The sequence below is a fragment of the Anabrus simplex genome, chromosome 2, assembly GCF_040414725.1.
Source record: "Anabrus simplex isolate iqAnaSimp1 chromosome 2, ASM4041472v1, whole genome shotgun sequence".
Classification (NCBI taxonomy): Eukaryota; Metazoa; Arthropoda; class Insecta; order Orthoptera; family Tettigoniidae; genus Anabrus; species Anabrus simplex.
In genome coordinates this window covers 425,298,001-425,319,302 of record NC_090266.1, presented here as the reverse complement: position 1 = coordinate 425,319,302, position 21,302 = coordinate 425,298,001, and the positions used below count along the sequence as shown (strand labels likewise).

General features: G+C 38.6%; 1 protein-coding gene across 1 annotated transcript in view; it reads left to right on the top strand.

The window, feature by feature from the left end:
- The window catches only part of LOC136862876 (small G protein signaling modulator 3 homolog), a 312,577-nt gene that overhangs the window by 76,627 nt on the left and 214,648 nt on the right, over positions 1 to 21,302 (top strand). Inside the window, exon 6 of the mRNA XM_067139149.2 lies at positions 6,916 to 7,126. Within this exon, the coding sequence (XP_066995250.1) occupies positions 6,916 to 7,126 (211 nt within the window). The remainder of the gene's footprint in view (positions 1 to 6,915; positions 7,127 to 21,302) is intronic.

The following is a 21,302-nucleotide window of genomic DNA, read 5'->3' as shown; positions in this document are numbered from 1 at the left end:
GGAATTCCTCAAGGCAGTATTATCGGACCTTTGTTTTCTTATATATATAAATGATATGAGTAAAGGAGTGGAATCGGAGGTAAGGCTTTTTGCTGATGATGTTATTCTCTATAGAGTGATAAATAAGTTACAAGATTGTGAGCAACTGCAACGTGACCTCGAAAATGTTGTGAGATGGACAGCAGGCAATGGTATGTTGATAAACGGGGTTAAAAGTCAGGTTGTGAGTTTCACAAATAGGAAAAGTGCTCTCAGTTTTAATTACTGCGTTGATGGGGTGAAAGTTCCTTTTGGGGATCATTGTAAGTATCTAGGTGTTAATATAAGGAAAGATCTTCATTGGGGCAATCACATAAATGGGATTGTAAATAAAGGGTACAGATCTCTGCACATGGTTATGAGGGTGTTTAGGGGTTGTAGTAAGGATGTAAAAGAGAGGGCATATAAGTCTCTGGTAAGACCCCAACTAGAGTATGGTTCCAGTGTTTGGGACCCTCACCAGGATTACCCGATTCAAGAACTGGAAAAATCCAAAGAAAACAGCTCGATTTGTTCTGGGTGATTTCCGACAAAAGAGTAGCGTTACAAAAATGTTGCAAAGTTTGGGCTGGGTAGAATTGAGAGAAAGAAGGGGAGCAGCTCGACTAAGTGGTATGTACAACATAAGATTGATACTGAAGCCTCCACCTTATCAATACATTTATTTACATACTATTATTCTCAGTACTGGTTTCGACCCTTTAAGGGTCATCCTCAGCTGACAATTACAAATATAGTTCTTAAAACATCACAATGGAAAATGTTGTACAGTCGTGACAATTTTCCAATTCAACAGATAGTCTAAAACAAATGATACAATTAAAATAGTAAAATAAGTCCTCTCTTCTTGGATTGTAAAAGGGTTACGTAGTATAAAAGGACATGTCATTTGCAAATGTTTTTGTTGTTTTGATCAGCGTAAAAATTGAAACTTGCAATGCTATGTATGCACTGATAGTAGTATTCTTGAAGTGTCCACTATTTTGCGTTAAAACTTATGGCTAATTGATTAAAACATTTCGAGGGTTTATTCTTGTAATAACTATATTGTTTGTTTCACAGTGTTCCTCTGCCGGTAGTGTGAGCGTCTTGAAGTGACTTGGACACTGTTTTTGAAGAATTGGGTACTCGAGTACTCGACGTGCTGCCGTGTAATGCACAACAGTGTCAACATATAGAATAAATACGGCCTACAACATAAAAGGAAGAAGCCTTCACGCTATCTTTCAAAATCCAGATATCAAGTATTGTAAAACAAATTGACACTTGATAAAATTATACAACCAAATTAAGGAGCACGTCGCTAAAACAAATTTTTATTCTTACAAAATGCATTTTACTATCAACTCAGCATTAGTATATATTATGAGTCTTGTACGTATATATATTGAATATGCCTCGAAGTGAATACTAGACAACTACCCAATTCTTCAAAAACAGTGTCCAAGTCACTTCAAGACGCTCATACTACCAGCAGAGGAACACGGTGAAACAAACAACATAGTTATTACAAGAATAAACCCTCGAAATGTTTTAATCAATTAGCCATAAATTTTAACGCAAAATAGTGGACACTTAAAGATTACTACTATCAGTGCATACATAGCATTGCAAATTTCAATTTTTACGCTGATCAAAACAACAAAAACATTTGCAAATGACATGTCCTTTTATACTACGTAACCGTTTTACAATCCAAGAAGAGAGGACTTATTTCACTATTTTAATTGTATCATTTGTTTTAGACGATCTGTTGAATTGGACAATTGTCAATACTGTACAACATTTTCCATTGTGATGTTTTAAGAACTATATTTGTAATTGTCAGCTGAGGATGACCCTTAAAGGGTCTAAACCCGTACTGTGAATAATAGTATGTATATAAATGTATTGATAAGGTGGAGGCTTCAGTATCAATCTTATGTTGTAGCTACAATCAATACGGAAATGAAACTTATAGATTATGATAAGTGGTATGTTCCGAGCTGTCAGTGGAGAGATGGCGTGGAATGACATTAGTAGACAAATAAGTTTGAGTGGCATTTATAAAAGTAGGAAAGATCACAATATGAAGATAAAGTTGGAATTCATGAGGACAAACTGGGGCAAATATTCATTTATAGGAAGGGTAGTTAGGGATTGGAATAACTTACCAAGGGAGATGTTCAATAAATTTCCAATTTCTTTGAAATCATTTAGGAAAAGGCTAGGAAAACAACAGATAGGGAATCTGCCACCTCGGCGATTGCCCTAAATGCTGATCGGTATTGATTGATTTGAAGGTCTTTCTTTAAGCGTTGTAAAGCGTTAATTTTCCAAGCTTATGAAATGTTAAGTAAGTGAGCTTTTAATGTTCTTTGCCAGTAATGACACTGTTTATAAAAGTTCTGTTCAAAGTCAGAATTATATTTTTGAATGGAAAAAGCACTGATATCACCTGACATACGCCTTCTTGTTGAGCTCGAACAGTTGAATACTGCTCTGCAAGCAGCAATCTGGAACTCAGCTAACAGCAAACGCCATGATGTTCCATAGTACCACGTCTCTGGAACTCTCTCTCTCGTAGTACCAAGTCCACATTGATCTGCATCAAATCTCCGTCGTTCTACATCGATCTCCGTCGTCTCGAGTCAAGATTTCTCATGTTAATAAATGAGTAGCTTTAACACGAGAAACTCCAACTGTCTCAGACGGTTGAGGCGCTGGCCTTCTGACCTCAACTTGGCAGGTTCGATCCTGGCTCAGTCCGGTGGTATTTGAAGGTGCTCCAATACGTCAGCCTCGTGTCGGTAGATTTACTTGCACGTAAAAGAACTCATGTGGGACTGAATTCTGGCACCTCGGCATCTCTAAAGACCGTAAAAGTAGTTAGTGGGACGTAAAGCTATTATTATTATTATTATTATTATTATTATTATTATTATTATTATTATTATTATTATTATTATTATATTTTTTTTATTTTTTTATTTAGTAAGGACGGGTTCGACGACCCTACTTACACTTAGATGCCCCATATTTACTCAGCTTTTCCCTAACCTTAATTACACAAACACTTCCTCTTCCAACTGATGCCTTGAATTCTCCCTGCTTCCAATATTTATTTACATAGGTTGGTCTGGTCCCTAACGTTGCTCCAAGGCATAACCAAACCAAAACCCTGGCACAACAGCCCCAAAGGGCGATGGCCTACCAACCAACCGCTGCTCAGCCCGAAGGCCTGCAGATTATGAGGTATCGTGAGGTCAGCATGACTAATCCTCTCGGCAGTTATTCTTGGCTCTAGACCAGGGCGGCCATTTCACCGTCAAATAGTTCCTCAATTGTAAACACATAGGCTGAGTGGACCTCGAACCAGCTCTCAGACCCAGGTAAAAATCCCTGACCTGGCTGGGAATCGAACGTGGGGCCTCCGACTAAGATGCAGGCACGCTACCCCTACACCACGAGGCGAGCGCTCCAAGACATTAATTACCTCCTGTAGTGTCCAGAAGTTCACTGGTAGCAATGCTCTCCCTGACATATCTCCAAGCATCTCTCAACCAACACAACCTCGTTCAAAATTGGAGCTTTCAGATTGGTTGTGGGGCGGCAGATACGAAAATTAGCGAACTCTCATGTTCATTCACATTGATGAATTACAATCTTCAGCCTATACTTCCCGACTGTTCCACAGGTTTTCAAGCCACTTGTTGTAACACTATCAACAGACTTCAACCCTCTATACCGATAAGGTCACTTTTTTCCATTTTGCACAATCTTGAGCAATACTCACTGCTATGCTATATGTACAGATTCTTACCCAAATTAACAGTTACACAAACATGATATACGTGTTAAATATTCCCTAACTACAAATTTTTGTTGTTAACACCATGTTCTTACATCTTAATTTAACAAATTCACTGGGAGTGAGATTTCTAGATCTTAATGGGTGGGTAGGAGATAGGGATCTATGGTCAGATGGCCTTCACATAAACTGGTCTTGATTTGACAAGCAGATTTTACATTGGAAGTAGTTCGTTTTTATGAGAGCTTAGTCGAAAGGGACGTCAATCCGAGAATCTTGAGGTGTTGATGTGTTTTCTGTTTTTACAATATTTGAATGATGGTGCGTCCCTTTGACTGCTACTACAATGCCCCGTGCTACTTGTTACATTATGGTGACTGCTTGCTTTCGTGTAGCTTTTTGCCATAAATATTAATTCTCCGTCCTGACATCAGTTACATTTTCTGTTATAGCTTGAACATAATCACACTCTTCCTGGATTATGGATGAGTTTTCTGAACGATGATTGACAGTTCTTTTGTTTGCTCTCTTTTCGGGAGATAGTGGGTTCGAGCCCCACTGTAGGCAGCCCTGAAAATGTTTTTCTGCGGTTTTCCATTTTCACACCAGGCAAATGCTGGGACTGTACCTTAAGGCCACGGCCGCTTCCTTCCTACTCCTAGCCCTTTCCTGTCCCATCGCTGTAAGATCTATCTTAATGTTATTATTTCAATCCAAGATCTATCTGTGTCGGTGCGATGTAAAGCAAGTTGTAAAAAAAAAAAAAAAAAAAAAAAAAAAGAGAGAGAGAGAGAGAGAGAGAGAGAAAAAAGTTCCAAATGATAGACAGTGAGCTGGTTTGAGGAATAGAAAGAGAATGGGTGGCATATAGGGATGCTGCAGTAGAAAAAGCAAGGGAATGCCGAGGAACAACTGTGTAAAGATGGGTAAAAGCGAATGTCTTGAATGAAGAAGTGATGGAAGCTTGCAAATGTAATCGGAAGGTGTGTCAGAAATGAAGGACTGATGCAGACAGTGAATTGTACATGCATGAACGAAACAGATCAAAACAAATAATTGTTGAATTCAAGAAGAAGTCTTTGGAGGATTTTGGTAATAACCCGGAAAGGCTAGATCAAGCAGCAGTGAAACCTTTTTGGACAGTAATAAAGAATCTTAGAAAGGGAGGGAAAAAGGAAGTGAATAGTGTTTAGGGTAAATCAGGTGAACTCATAATAGATCCCACGGAATCATTGGACGGATGGATGGAATATTTTGAAAATCATCTCAGCGTAGAAGGAAATCTTCCTGTTGTTGTCGCAAATAACCAAGCTCATGGCGAAGACAATGATACCGGTGAAATTATGCTTGAGGAAGTGGAGAGGATGGTAAACTCCATTCTCATAAAGCAGCAGGAATAAATTAAATTAGACCTTAAATAGTGAAATATAGTGGGAAGGCAGGGATGAAATGGCTTCATAGATTGATGAGGTTAGTGTGGAATTTTAGTAAGGTACCTTCTGACTGGCTGGACAAAAGCAGTGACTGTTCTTATATGTAAGCAAGGGAACAGGAAGGATTGCAACAACTATTGAGGTATTTCAGTGATCAGTATACTAGGCAAGGTGTTTACTGGCGTTTTGGAAGGGAGGATGCGATCAGTGGTTGAGAGTGAGTTGGATGAAAATTTGTATGGTTTCAGACCAAAAGGGGCTGTCAGGTTTATATTTTCAATTTGCATCAGGTAATGGAAAAATGGTACGAGAGTAACAGACGGTTAGCCTTGTTTTGTAGATGTAGAGAAGACATATGATAGAGTACCAAGGAAAATGATGTAGCCATACAGGGGATTATGGGATTAAAGTTAATTTATGAATAGCAATCAAAGGCCTTCATGTTGACAATTGGCCTGCAGTGTGAATTGATAGTGGAGTGAATTCTTGGTTCAAGGGGTTAGGCAAGGCTGTAATCTTTTACAATCAATTTTCGTAGTTTATGTGGATCATCTACTAAACGGTATAAAATAGGCAGTGAGTATGATATGCAAATTAGCCTTTCCAAGACTGAAGTGATGTCGGTAGGGAAGAAACCTAAGAGAATTGTATGGCAGGTTGGGAATACAAAAGTGGAATAGGCAGATCATTTCAAGTATTTAGGATATGTATTCTCATAGGATAGTGAAAATCCACAGTCTGTTTTCAGTCATTCGACCGGGTCAGGAATGGAATGAATGAAGCCTCCTCTAGCAGCGATTATAGGAAATGTGCCAGCTGCCGAAGCCTGTCGCACTCCTCTGGGACGATGATTAACGAATGACAGATGAAATGAAAGGATGAGACCAACTTTGCTGTATGGGAATGAAGGCTGGGTGGACTCAGGATATGTTATCATAACTTAGAAGTTTATACCTGTTAGATTCTTCGGTCTTTTGAAATTAATCTTTAATAAATTTTGAAGAAAACATATGGTAATAGAATTATGCCTGAAAAATAAATAGGTATAACTGTTTTCTTTTTCAGATAGTTTATAAATGTTTTTATTCAAAATTAGTTTTGGCAGACTGAAGAACCTAAAAGTTACAAATTAACCGAGTTGAAACTGAAAACAGATGGCTACGGATATCACAAAAATAAAGTTAGAAGTAACATGCATGAAAGTAGCGAGAATGATGGCTGGTACAAACAGGAGGGTTACTCAGAATGAGGAGATAAAGGCTATGTTAAGAATGATTGATGAAGCTGTATGCATAAACCAGCTTCGGTAGTTGGGTTGTGTGAGGTGTATGGAGGATGATAGGTTACCTGGAAGAATAACGGCCCCGTTCATGGAAAATAAGAGAAGTAGAGGGAGATCAAGGTGACGATGCATGGACTCTGTTTCTAATGATTTAAAGATAAGAGGTATGGAACTAAATGACACCACAGAGCTGGTTACAAATTGAGGATTGGTAAGGTGTTTAGTAAATTCATAGAGGCTTGCAGACTGAACGTTAAAAGGCATAACAGTGTATAATGGTGATATATGTTATATATTTTTATTTTCTTTCCCGACAATATGCAACTGAACATCCTTGGATTTGTATCAGTGTGATTGTTTTTTGTTTACAGGAGCTCTTGATAAAAAGTTATCGTCTGAAATGGGTTACAAAGATATTGTCAAAGCCTCAAGTAATGATGCTTTAATGACTTCAAAGCAAATCGAGAAAGATTTATTACGAACAATGCCAGGCAATGCATGCTTCAGCCATTTAAGTAGCACTGGCATTCCCCGCCTCAGAAGAGTACTTCGTGGCTTAGCATGGCTCTATCCTGATATAGGGTAAGTTTGACTGATTTTGTGTCTTTTTTTTTTTAAATTTTGAGCTGTGAAGAAATCACTTGTTAAAGTTCATGGGTTTAACCTTGAAATAAAATCAGGCACCTGATTTACATATAAATAAAAATAAAACTAGTTTATAAAAAGCCTTGAAGATACTTGAGAGAAAATTAACATATGGTAAGAGACTAGTACAATATTGGTTTTAAAGGCTATACTATGAGTGAGAAGTTTACATTTGGTGAAAGTCTTTACAATAGTGACTTTGGAAGACTACTATTATAAATAAAATGAATAAAGCAACAGTTTGTTATAGACAAGTGGTAAAATTGCTATAAAATGTTGACTGACTAAATGAGAAAGTCTTCAAAAATGTTTTTCTGTTTCCTACATCAGTGTTTGAAGTGATGTATCCACAAAGACGCACACAAAATGCTGTAAGTTGTGTACACTTTTTTATTCACCAATTATATTTACATCTTCTACATACACGCACTAATGAACTGGCATCGAGACAAAACACTACTACGAAGAATCAGAAGAAGACTGCACCAGATGCATGTCAACTACCAACCCAACAAAACCAATTCATACACATGACTTCAAACACTCAGTTAATACGACTTCCACACAAGTCTCATTAAACAACTCAACTCTACTGGAGCCTGGCCAGGCTTCTAAAAGAATGATATAACATTTCCCCCCCCCCCCCCGTAAATTTGAGAGTCTCCAATAGCCTATTTATAATGTAAAGAACTTGCTACATGGTTCTAGTCCCACATAGCATTGTTCTGGACTTACTACAGTGTGTTTTGCAATGTTACTTTGGATTATACATTATATATACAGGTAATAATAAATTATATACTATTAATTACATGTTCTTACATTACATAAACTCCTATTAATATATATACAGCAGATGTTTCATGGCATAACCTCACAAATAATACGATCATGATTATACCATATAAGGTTCGTACACAAGTATGTAAATAATACTACTAATACTAAATGGATCTTAACATTTCATAACCATACCTCACAAATAATAATAATAATAATAATAATAATAATAATAATAATAATAATAATAATAATAATAATAATAATAATAATAATAATAATAATAATAATAATAATAATAATTACTATCCAAGGGTTAATGAATATTGTTTCCAAGTTATATTAGTCTCTTACACTAGCATCAATATCCCCCCTATAACTTGAAACAATTCCAACAGTCTATCACACTCGTCGACACTGCCTTGATCATAGATTGTATCTTCTCTCTTCCTCGACATCGCTGCTGGATGTGCCCTCCTACTCTTGACCGGATTGTGCCGTGTCGGGGGTCAGTGCTGCCTCGCTGCCAGCCTCTTCCTCAACGATAGTCGATGCGTTCTCCTCACGATGATCAGATTGTGCTTTGTCATCAGTAGCCTCTTCTCCAGGTGGACTCGTGGCAGTACCAGGCTTACTCTGTATGCGCAGCGGTTGGGTGACTCACCGCAACTCCGATGCGTGGATCTTGACAGGAGGGTTGGTCTTCAGTAAGTAGACCCCATGGCCCAGCTGCTTATTCACCTCGATGGGACCAAATCACTTAGGTGCGAGACCTGCGTGAAACCCTCCAATCTTATTACTGACAGGGTGGTTACATCGCAGTACTTGTTGTATATGGACAAGAAAGATATTCCATCTATCAATACTATTTATTATGTAGCAGACTTACATCAGTACCGGTTTTGACTGTATACATTCATCATCAGCTGATAGATCACAGTATAACATCCATTAGGCATTGGTATGTGTTACAAAGATGTCATCCATTAACACATCCAGATGTCTAATGGGGTTGTGGGTTAGATGTTTTTGTCATATCATTTGTGATTACGTGGGGTTAAAATTGTATCTGAGATTAAATATGGTAGTAAAAAGCTTAACTAGACTTAAAGTAAATTGTAAATGTACATTAGACACATTAAAAACACATCAAACATATAAATAAAACACTGGTAAATTTAAACACATTAAAACGTTGGAAACATGTATGTAAAAACACTTGTTGAATTTAAAAGTTCATGTCTTGCAATGTTCTTTCTTCAGGCTTTCTCGTTGGGGTCTTCTGCGCCTATGTTTATTTTGATTGATTTTGAGCTCGTAAACAGTTTGTGAGGATGTTCTATTTGACTAAGTAATGTATTCATATATGCTTGTAACGAAACCCAAGTCATTTGATGGTCAAGTATTATGGGTAGAGATGATATGTAGCTCAGCTGTTGATGTGTTTTAATGAATTTTGAAGCGGATTATGAAGTTTTGATTTTAAATTTTGGTGAATGTAAGTTTTTGGTGGTAACCTCCCTCTTGTCTGTATCCGCGTATAGGAGCTGTAGTTATCTGTGAAAGATAAACTAGTACAAGTACATTGTGAGTTTGAAGGAATGCCTGAAGTTGTGTGTGGAAGTAAATAGGTACTTACTGTTGTTGTTGTTGTTGCTGCTGTTGAGCGACATTCTGTTTAGGAGCTTGTTGTGCACTGCTGCATGTACGTCTGGGACTTATGTTCGTTGTAGTGAGGGGTATGGATGGAGGGGTAGGGGGAGTGGCTATTGTGGGGGTAGGGGTGGAGCGGGGCTTGTCATTCATCGGTCTTCTGAGGCATGCTGTGTTCTGTTTATTTACTATTCTGAGGTAATAATTTTTTAGGGCGGGAATAGCTTTATTGAAAATGATACTGGTTTTCTCCGTAATGTCATCAATATTGTAATTAGGATTGATGTATTGGTCTAGGGAAATGTAGAAATCTTCAGTTATGTTAAGCAGGGGCCCTTAGAATTTATGTTTAATATTCACCAAATTTAAAAATCAGGACTTTATAATCTGCTTCAAAATTCATTAAAACACCAACAGCTGAGCTACATATCATCTCTACCCATAATACTTGCCCATCAAATGACTTGGGTTTCGTTACAAGCATATATGAATACATTACTTAGTCAAATAGAACATCCCCAAGAACTGTTTACGAGCTCAAAATCAACATAAACATAGGTGCACAAGACCCCAACGAGGAAGCCTGAAGAAAGAACATTGCAAGACATGAACTTTTAAATTCAACAAGTGATTTTACATACATGTTTCCAATGTTTTAATGTGTTTAAATTTACCAGTGTTTTATATATATATCTTTCATGTGTTTTTATTGTGTTTAATGTATATGTACAGTTTATTTTAAGTCAAGTTAAGCTTTTTACTACCATATTTAATCTCGGATACAATTTTAACCCCACGTAATCACAAATTATATGACGAAAACATCTAACCCACAACCCCATTAGACATCCGGATGCGCTAATGGATGACGACATCTTTGTAACACATACCAATGCCTAATGGATGTAATATTGTGATCTATCAGCTGATGATGACTATATACAGTCGAAACCGGTACTAATGTAAGTCTGCTCCATATATGTGTATCCAATCAATACGGAAATGAAACTTATAAATAACGATAGCAGTACTTGTTGGCCTGGTAGGATGATCTGGGTCTCTTCGACATCTGAGCATTGGCCTGGGTAAGGGATCTCTTCTCAGCCAACGCTTGCTTTTCCTTGATAACCTGCTGCTGCTTATCCTGCCACTCTGCTAGGGAAACACCTGCATCATCTTGACTAGAAGTGGGTGGTGGACGAATCTCTCAATCTCCGGTGCCGCATAGCTGTCTACCAAGGAACAGCTCCGCTGGGGAATAGCCATTGACACGGTTGATGCATTGTCACAGGGCAAAGAGTGACTGTGGTATCTGACGGTCCCACAGTCGATGTTCCTTATCTAATAGGTGGACCCTTAGCATTCTTTTTAGCTCCTGGTTCTGTCGTTTCGTTGGATTGGCCCTAGGATTGTAGATAGGGTTGGTCCAGTGCTCCACACCCCATTCAGTCATCATTTGCTGCCACTTCCTTGACGTGAACTGACTCCCGTTGTCTGACAGAATACATCGTGGATAACCATAGCGGCTGAATACCTCATCTTGTAGAAGACCGATGCATCCTGTCGTGGATTTTGGTATCGGAAAGGCCTCGGTCCATCTTGTGAAAAGGTCGGTGATTACTAGGAGTCCTGTTTTACCCCGTGGTGTTACCCATCAAGTCCAGGGCTATGGCCTCCCAAGGGCGAAATGGGGAAATTTCTAGAATTGACAAGATGGAGTCTGGACTCCGTGCCCTCTAAGATAGCTCTGTGCAATGGTGCAAGGACTAAAAGCAAATCTATATGAACTCAACATAGAACTTAAGTCATGACTTCATTCCAGTGACTTAATTCACAATTTAAATCCTGTCAGGATGACTGAGCGAGTTGGCTACCTGGTTAGAGATATCTATAGCTGTTAGTTTGCATTCAGGAGATAATGGGTTCGAATCCCGCTGTTGTTAGCCCTGAAGATGGCTTTCCATGGTCTCCCAATTTCACACCAGGTATTTTATGGTGTTCTAAGCATTATATTTGTTTCTGACGGGCTGAAAAGCTTAAGGTTCCTTTTTCTTAAAACAAATGGCTTGTTACAATGAATTTAAGGCCAGCCACTTAAGGGTGGACAGTACAGATTAGAGGAGGTGTACATGCTTGAAGTCAGTTTAAAAAGTGACATATAAGCAACACATAAGTGAAATGGTAGATAAACAGTTCAAAACAATACTTCAGTTTGTAGTGTCCATTGTTTGAAATATGAGGCAAGAGTTCAAACGAGCATCTCAGATTGAGCTCAGTGTTCAGTCTTGTGACAAGACATGAGTGATATACTGGGAAAATGATGGCCTAAGAAGTCAGACCAACAATCACCAGTGCTGACAGCTGTACCATCATTGCAAACGTGAAATTCCCATGTTTTGATGGGAGCATATCTTAAATAACGTTCTGAACCAAGTTTGAAGCTCTACTCAGCGTCCAACTGGGTGCCATTTATGAAGAGATCATGGGGACGCTCAAGGGACACTGTGGTGACCACTAGCTGGCAGCTTCCTGCTGCATCCAACTAAAGAAGACATAGTGTGCAGATGAGTCTCTGCAGGAATTTGACTTACAGTTAAAACAGCTAATCCTCAAGGCATTAGATGGTTTACTACCAGAACACACAGAGCAGGAGGCTGCCTACACCTTTTTTTTTTTTTTTTTTTTTTTTCATGGTACCTGGAATTGATGATATTCCCTCTGAATTACTTTTTTTTTTTTTTTTTTTGCTAGGGGCTTTACGTCGCACCGACACAGATAGGTCTTATGGTGATGATGGGATAGGAAAGGCCTAGGAGTTGGAAGGAAGTGGCCGTGGCCTTAATTATGGTACAGCCCCAGCATTTGCCTCGTGTGAAAATGGGAAACCACGGAAAACCATTTTCAGGGCTGCCGATAGCGGCCTACACTTTTAGTGATGGGGTTCACAACCCTAAGATCCACCAACATCTCATTGGGTAGCATTGCGTCAAGAAGGTTCTCACTATTGCCCTGAGGATGGAAGCAGTGAAGACATCATCTTCGATGTCATCGGCGAGAGTATGTGCCATGAGGTGTGAAGAACTCCCAGAGGTCCATTTGTCACCACTGGAGCGATGCTTGCCGCTGTTGGGACGCCAATGCTCCTGAGGAATAGTCTTCTGACAATGCGATGAGCACAGCATCTGACGTACTACTGCTGGCATGAGGCAGCCTCCACCTAGGGAATTAATTGGGGACCAACAAGAAGAGTGGTGCATTGACACCTTCATTATCATACCCTCATTTCACGCTGAACGTAATCACTGGGAGGAGAGATGATAGCCTGATTGCGGATATGTGACTTGCAGACAGATTGTACCATGTAACGATATACAGGGACAGCACTCCCTGTTGCTAGGCCGGACATCACTAGCGGGCAGTGTAGAGGGAGCCGAATTGCTCTCATGTGCTACAAGCGGCTTGAGGAGGCTCCCTCACCTGAAACTAGGGAGGTGGATGACAAGCTCCAGTGGGTGATGTCTGATGCCGGAGGATATCTGGAATCAAACTAGTTTGAGTAGCTCTGCTGACTAATCACAGAGTTCCTCAGTAACAGGACTTACTATGGCAGGATATACAGGGTGTTCCATCACATTCGCTGGCGACGTGATCCCTATCCGTCAACCTCTTGGCCGGATACCTCTGGCTAAGAAGATAGACTGACCCGATGCTGAGCGACATAATGCAGCGTGTTGTGATAGAAGAATCCAACAGTCATTGGTGATCCCCTATAGTGCTAGTAAAGAGGAATGACAAGTTTCAATTCTGCATCTATTTTTGGAAGCTGGATCCAAGGATTGCATTTCATTACGTTGAATAGACAACACATTGGACACTTCATTCGGAGCCCAGAAATTCTCAATCATGGACCTGCATCCTTAGGACAAGGATAGGGCACCATTCTCTATGGACTAGCGGCTGTGGCAGTTCACAGTTACGCACTTCGGACTGTGTAACACACCTGCAATTTTTTAATGTCTCGTGGAGTCCATGCTGAAAGGCCTTACGCATGATGCCTGTGTGGTGTACGTGAACATAATCATTGTGGTAGGACATATGTTCCTGGAGCACCTGGAAATCCTCCAGAAAATGTTCCTGAGACTGAGTTGCTCACCTGAACCTGAACCCTGGAAAGTGCCCAAGGCTAGTCAGGGACAGGTTGCCTCATTCCTGTAAGGTCTGTGGAAACAGTGCTGCAGTGGTGTGCAACTTCATAGCCAGACCATGGCTGGGCGGCAGAGCAGGAACCTGTTGTGACAGTAAACACAATTGCAACAAGTAACAATAGCTGATTATGTATTTCAGCTATTGTAGTCATTACTGCTATAAATTCGTGAACTGAAAAATATAAAGTCACAAGATTCAACTGCTTACAACCTGTTTTCTCAGAATGATACCAAATGAATAAATGTTATGACAGCAGTAGAAATCCAAAAAATTACACCTAATAACAATGTACTGATCATTGAAAGACATCTGTTCAGAAGTTCTTTTGAACTCTCAGAACATTTGAGGTCTAGACAAACCATAAAATTATTTACAGTGAAAACGTAAAGCTAACGAGAGATAAGAAAGTAACAAATGATGGATACCACAGTAACAAGAAGATATAACAGTAGCATAGTTTGTTCCATATCTATAAACTTGCTGATTGTGTAAGAAACAAATGTGAGAAATTAGGAGTTCCTAATTAATATTCTCATTGTTTGTGAGCGTATACCTCAGTAAAAACTGCTCAAGAACATAAATGAAATTGTTTAATTTTTTGGGCATTTTATTATGAGTATTTGAATATTTGTGACCTCTCCTTTAGTTGCCCTCTATTGACTGGTAAATTTTCTGCAACTGATCTTTCCTTTTATACAAATATGAATACAATATTTCAAAGGACACTGCATATTTGCACACCAAAAAACCAACGTAAACAATAAACGGGTAACCACCACTGTGCAAAAAGTCCCAGAACCATTATTACTTGCACATTCAGATGTGGGCTGATAACTTCACCTTCATAAATAATCGTATTTCATTACATTTCCAACTTTCCTTTCATCAAAAAGAACAGCATTCTTTTATATACTACTTAGGAATGAACCAGTGATGATCAAGATTCTAAAATCATCTCTGAGAATTCCATAGTTCATGTCCTCAGAGGATGTTCCTTTTCAGTGTAGACATCCCTGACAAAGATTATGTATCTCAGAGAAAATGTTAAAGCTATTTCATTGCTTGTCTATGTAACTTTCTTCTTCTCACACAAAAGAATATTAATTTAATTTTTGGTGAAAACTGTGCCAAGCATTTCATGAATATTTCAAACACTCTGGTTTCATCAGTTCTGTTACAATTTAGTTTAAGAATTTCCCTTTTTAATCATAATTTCTTTCCTTTTATGGGATGGTCTTCTCTACCTTTAAAGTTTTTGCCATAAATATTAATTCTCCGTCCTGACAATATCAGTTAAATTTTCTGTTATAGCTTGAACATAATCACACTCTTCCTGGATTATGGATGAGTTTTCTAAACGATGATTGACAGTTCTTTTGTTTGCTCTCTTTTCATTTGGTATACCTAATAAAAGTGAAAGCATAGCAATCTATTTCAGTTTTTGTAAGAACTGATTTCAACAGTTCTGCTGTTAGTCCCCTCTCTTAGCCTCCTCCTGTGGGTGGGGGATGCAGGCAAAGAATACACCCATGGTATCCCCTGCCTGTCTTAAGAGGCAACTAAAAGGGGTGACCAAGGGATGATCGAATTAGAACCATGAGACTACTTGTAATTCGTACCACCACGCGGGGAACACCATGGGTTGCTTTTACTTGCGCGTAGTACCACTATGTTGGGTACACAATAGGTTTGTGATTAGAAGCGACAATGTGTGAATCAGGGTGAGTTTTACAGTACCTGTGATTAGTACCACTCTATGAGCGACACCATGGGTCTGCCTAGCCTATGATTAGCACCCACTATGTGAGGAACACCACGGGTTAGTATGAGTCCCTGTGATCAGTACACCTATGTGAGAAACGCTATAGGTTTGCGTTGCCTGTAAATGGCACCGCAATGTGAGAAACCCCATAGGTCTGTGTTATATGTGCGCATTACATTACCTGTGAGTAGTACCATAATGTGTGGAATACCGCGAGTCTACGCTGCTTTTGATTAGTACCGTAACATGACAAATACCATGGTTCTACTTTCCTAGCGATAAGTACCATTATGAGGGTCTGATGACCTGGATTTTGGACCCCTTTAGACTACAAGCATCATCGATTCAGGATTGTACTTTAGAAGCAGTCTCTTAGTCAGTAATACTATTGTTTAACGCTAGTTTCTGGGAATGTGGGGCATTATGGGTCGGATCCACTGATTGTTTAAAATTCATATCCATCCATTCATTCTTCGTCCTGTTTTGAATTCAGGTCAGTGGATGATTTTGGACTTTTAAATTATCATTGCATTTAGTCTCATTTCGTACCATTAGGGGCCGATGACCTAGATGTTAGGCCCCTTTAAACAAGCATCATCATCATCATCATCATCATCATCATCATCATCCTCAACCTCTCATAGCCTTTCACATTAAAATGTTCTGGGTATATGAATGAAGTTCTAGGATTCCACTCTACATCTCTTCTGGAACACTGCACCCAGTTTTGTCTAATTAAAATTTCTTTTGGGAAAGTGTGGCATCTTGTGTGTCCGCTTTTGGGATCTCACTTAGTTTTAATGAGACTGTATTTGCAGAATGCCACTGTATATCTTGTTCTTGCCATTGCAGATTACTTTAAAGTAAATGAATGTGTAAGGTCTTGCTTGATATTACAACTTGCATTCCTTATACACAATACTCCCACTTAACAGTTAACAAAGACTTACTTATTCCTACAGTATATGATACTTATATAACACATATTAAAACTACTGGTAAACTACACTGAAACTTGGGGTGATTACAGGCTGACTTCAGTCACAAAACACAACTGTCAGTATTATCGCAGGAGTCGTCAGCCAGACTTGCGGCTGTCAGCTGCTCTTGCGAATGTGTCATAAAATGCGTGAGTGATACGCATGCACACGGAACGAGACAACCTGTTCTTTACCGACCTTGGAAACTGTGAATTATTCCAGCAGGTGGTGTACTACCTAGGCCAACCTGGAGAAGTTGGGAACCAGTCAGTCAGCACTGATCTGTCATTTAGGGCTGTCGTCTAGTTGGCAGATTGCAAACCATCCACCGCATGGTCCGTATCGATTAATTAATTAATAAGTAAAAACATGTTATAATTGAGGACTAGAAAATGTCTTTGTTCTTTTTTGTATTACCGTAACATGGAATGTTGAATGTTAACTGTCTTCTTATAGCACTTTGTTTGAACTGGAAATTCCTAGTTGTATCTTGTATGTTGAGGCTAATGATATTTGTGGTGGAATTTAATGTTACTGCAAGAACTCATAAGTTTGTGCAACACCTGTTTGTGCATTGAATGGTTAGTTGGTTTACGACACGACCTGCAACCTAGAGAATAAAAATCGAAGTGTGGGAGTTATATTTAACTTTCTTCCTTTGGTTAACTTGTGTTAGAATTTGTCAAACTTGCTGATTATGGGAGCGTTGCTCCATGTTCTTAACTACCTTGGAAGTGGTCCTGCACCCGTAGACTCAGCTTTTAACTTGGTGTAATACCGGTGTGTGTTCGTTGGGGCCTTTTTGCTAGTGTGGCAAGGTAAAGAGAGGGGAGGAGAAGGCATGTCCACCTAGTCATTATTTGCTCTCGTCTTTTGAGTGGAGGGGAAGTGTGTGTTCGTTGGGGCCTGCTTGCTAGTACAGCAAGGTGAGAAAAGGGGAGGAAGAGGCATGTCTACCTTGTCGTTACATTCTGTCGTCTTCTAAGTGAAGGGGAAGTTTATTTGAAAATCAAGGGCTTAATGCTGTTTGTATTGTTCATGGATTTATTGTAATTCCTTTCTAATAATTTTAAATATTCTAAAATGTGTTCATATGTACGATTTTTTTTGCTTGATCATGTCCAAGTTTTTATCCTTATTCATCGACTGGTCCTAAAGGATGTGAATATTTTCTAGGTTATTCATTAGTTTCCCTTTGTTTACCTTACTTGCAATGGAGAGGTCTTGTTCGATAGTAGTAAATTTATGGCCTGAGCTGACCATCTGGGCTCCCATAGCAGAAAACCTTCTGTGTCTTTTAGCGTTGACATGCTCTTGGTATCTTAGAGTGAAATTTTGCCCTGACTGTTCAATATAAGATACTTTACACTGTGAGCATGTAAACCTGTAAATCTGAGTCTAGATATTTATCATTCTTGGAAAGATTGTGTTGTTATTGAAATATCTGTGTTTGGTATTGTTGTTTCTATGGAAAATGTTTCCTGAACAGATTAGTTACCATCATCTTCTCCTTGATGTGTAGAATTCTATCCATGATGATAATGAAGAGTAAGGGAGACAATACACTTCCCTGTCTTAAGCCTGTCTCAACTCTGAACCATTCACTTTGACCCACTTTGGTTCCAACACAGCTTTTGCAATTTTGATACATCTGCATTGTTTCGTTCCCGATCTGTGCATCTGTCAGTGTTTTCCATACCAATTCCTTGGGACACTGTCATATGCCTTTTCAATATCTAGAAATATTACTACCTTGTCCTTTCCGTATTCCCAATACCTTTCCATCATTTGACGCAATGTAAATATTGGGTCAAATATGGACCTGCCTCATCTGAATCCATACTGGTGTTCTGTCAATTTTCCCTCTACTCTGTCTCTTATTCGTTGATCCAAGATTCTTTCAAGGATCTTAGCTGTATGAGGTATCATTGTCACTCCTCTGTAATTTTCACATTGTTTCCTGTCTCCTTTCTTGAAAATTGGTGTAATGACCTCTTTTGTCCACTCTTTTGGAACAGTCTTTTCTCTCCATATCACTCTGAAGAGAGTATACAACCCCTGTAGACCAATTACTCCTGCTGCTATTATCATTTCTATGGTGACCTTGTCAATTCCAGATGCCTTGCCTCGTTTCATTCTTTTAGTGGCCCACTCAGTCTCTGCCATGGACACCTCGTTTTCCTTATCTTCCATCTGCACTAAATCTGATTCTTCGATTTCTCCTTGTACCGAGGTATTTTGCACGTTGTAAAGCTGTTCGAAGTATTTTCCCCACTTCTGCAATATATCCTGCTTCTGTGTCATTGTACGTAAATTTTAACATTATTTTCCCACCCTTTTAGGTTTGGCTAATAGATGTGTATGCTGTTTGTTTTTGAAGCTATTGATTGTTTTATCAATGATTTTCGAACTGAAGCCATTGTGTAGGGCTTGCTTGCGAATAAATGAAAGTTCTTTTGTTTGTTTGTATTCAGAAAGAGGACTTCAAATGCTCTATTGATGAAGGTATAATAAGCAACATCTTTTGTGCGTCCGGTTGTAGGGAACTTTTTTGATCATAGTTAATGCAGAGGTGGTTTTTCTGTATATTTTAAAAGAAAACTATCGTTCTTCCGAATCGTAGTGATGTCTTGGAAATTCAAGGAACCTTCAAAGAACCAGCTTAAAAGCTGTGGCTACGGGTGCAGGGCCACTCCTAAGGTAGGAAGAATGTGGGGCAATGCTCCCATATTCAGAGTAAGTTTGACAAATTCTAACACAAATTAACCAAAGGAAAAAGGTTAAATATAACCCACACTCCAATTTTTTCTCTCTCTTGCTTGCAGGTTGTGTCGCAAACCAACTAACCATTCAATGACAAACGTGTTTCACAAACTTACGAATTCTTGAAGTAACATAAAATCCACCACAAATATCATTAACCTCAACATACAAGACACAACTAGGAGTTTCCAGTTCAGACATGGTGCTATAAGAAAACAGTTTACATTTCTACATTCCATGTTATGGGAACACAAAAAGAACAGAACTTTTTTAGTTGTCAATTATAACATTTCTAGTTATCAATTATAACATGTTTAGAATTGTTCACTAGCCATAAGATTTAACCAAAATAGACATAGCTAAGTTCCCAACCCCACCCTCTCCCACCTCTCCCCCTCCCTTGTTTTGAAACAAAACTTGTACTACTTGTAAATTAAATTTGCCAAAGGCAAAATAAAAAGTATCGATTATGTGGAACAGTTTCCTTGCTTCATTTATTAGTTCGCAGATTCCATGTCAGTTTCTTATTTAGTCTTTTCTTAAATGATTTCAAAGAACTTGGAAATAAATCAAATGTTTCCTTCAATAAATTATTTCAATTCAAAATTACTTTTTCTATAAATGAATATTTGTCCCAGTTTGTCCTCTTGAATTTCAACTTTATCTTTCCTACCTTTTGAAAGCTCCATTCAAAAGTTTATTCATCTACTAATGTCATTCCACGCCATCTCTCCACCGACAACTCTGGACATTAAGAACTAATATTTGGTTTAATGATCCACCCAATCAATACACTTCACTTTACAAGTGAGAACACACTCAATCTTAAAATATTTTGTGCATTCTTTGGTACATGCATCATTTATTTAAGACTTCTTCAGCTATAGCGTCTTAAAAATTATTTTATCTAATTAAAATACAGAATTATTACTGTCCAGTAATTTGAAATTGATGAACACATGTCCTTTCTAGAATGCTTAAAAAACACACTGAAATCAGTACACTCCGTTTTTCTATAATACTGTCCACCACTTTCTTAGAAAAAAATAATTTTATATGTTAAAATTTGATTCATAACATTATCTTCTAATTAATGTTGCTTGAGGTTTGACATCGATTCAGTGTACTGAATGAGGTAGAAGTTAAGCTTTGGCCTCAGAAATGGGAGAATTGGACCTTCTGATTTAATTTGTCAACTGGAGAATACTGAAACTTTCAGTTTGATAAAATTCAAGAGACAAGGTCTGGAAAGAAAAGGATATATATATTAGTGGGTTTGAACTTTCGGAGATAAGAAAAGTGAGTTTTTGTTACGATTGCGTAACATGGAAACTTACTCTCGAATTGATGTTCCTCCCTACAACCAGTTCCCATCCGAGCCTAGCTCTGACCTGCTTTTCACGACACTACTGTGTGTGTTATAATTATGTTTCCTCTCGCCTGGCAGAACTTGGCTAGGGGTGGGAAGAGGAGGAGTGCCGTTAGTAGGGGAAGGGGAAACTGCTCCACTTATACATAGAATGGATGGAAGGGGTGTTTGTTTTTGTTGAGGTAACTTCAAACTACTAATTTTGCGTGATGTTAAAAGTGACTGTATCTGTTAATATAATTGATTCTTGTTATCTTGTAAGTCATTCAAATTATTGTTTGTGTTATAAATCTAGTCCAAACCTATATAAATAATTTCAGATATGCTAATCGGGCTCCCTTTGCTCACTTTTTTCATATGGTCAAGTCCCGAGTTATATCGGTACACTGGTAACCCGCATCTCCCATATGGACACTCATGGCGGAATACTTCCTGTGTCTATAGGCATTAACGTGTTCCTGCTCCCTAGTTTGAAAGCTCCTACCTGTTTGACGTACGTGACAAAGCATTGATCGCACTTAAGTTTGTAAATTCCTGAATCTAAGTAATCTTCCTTACTGTGATTTACATGATTATGGCTTTAAAATAAATGACCCTTAT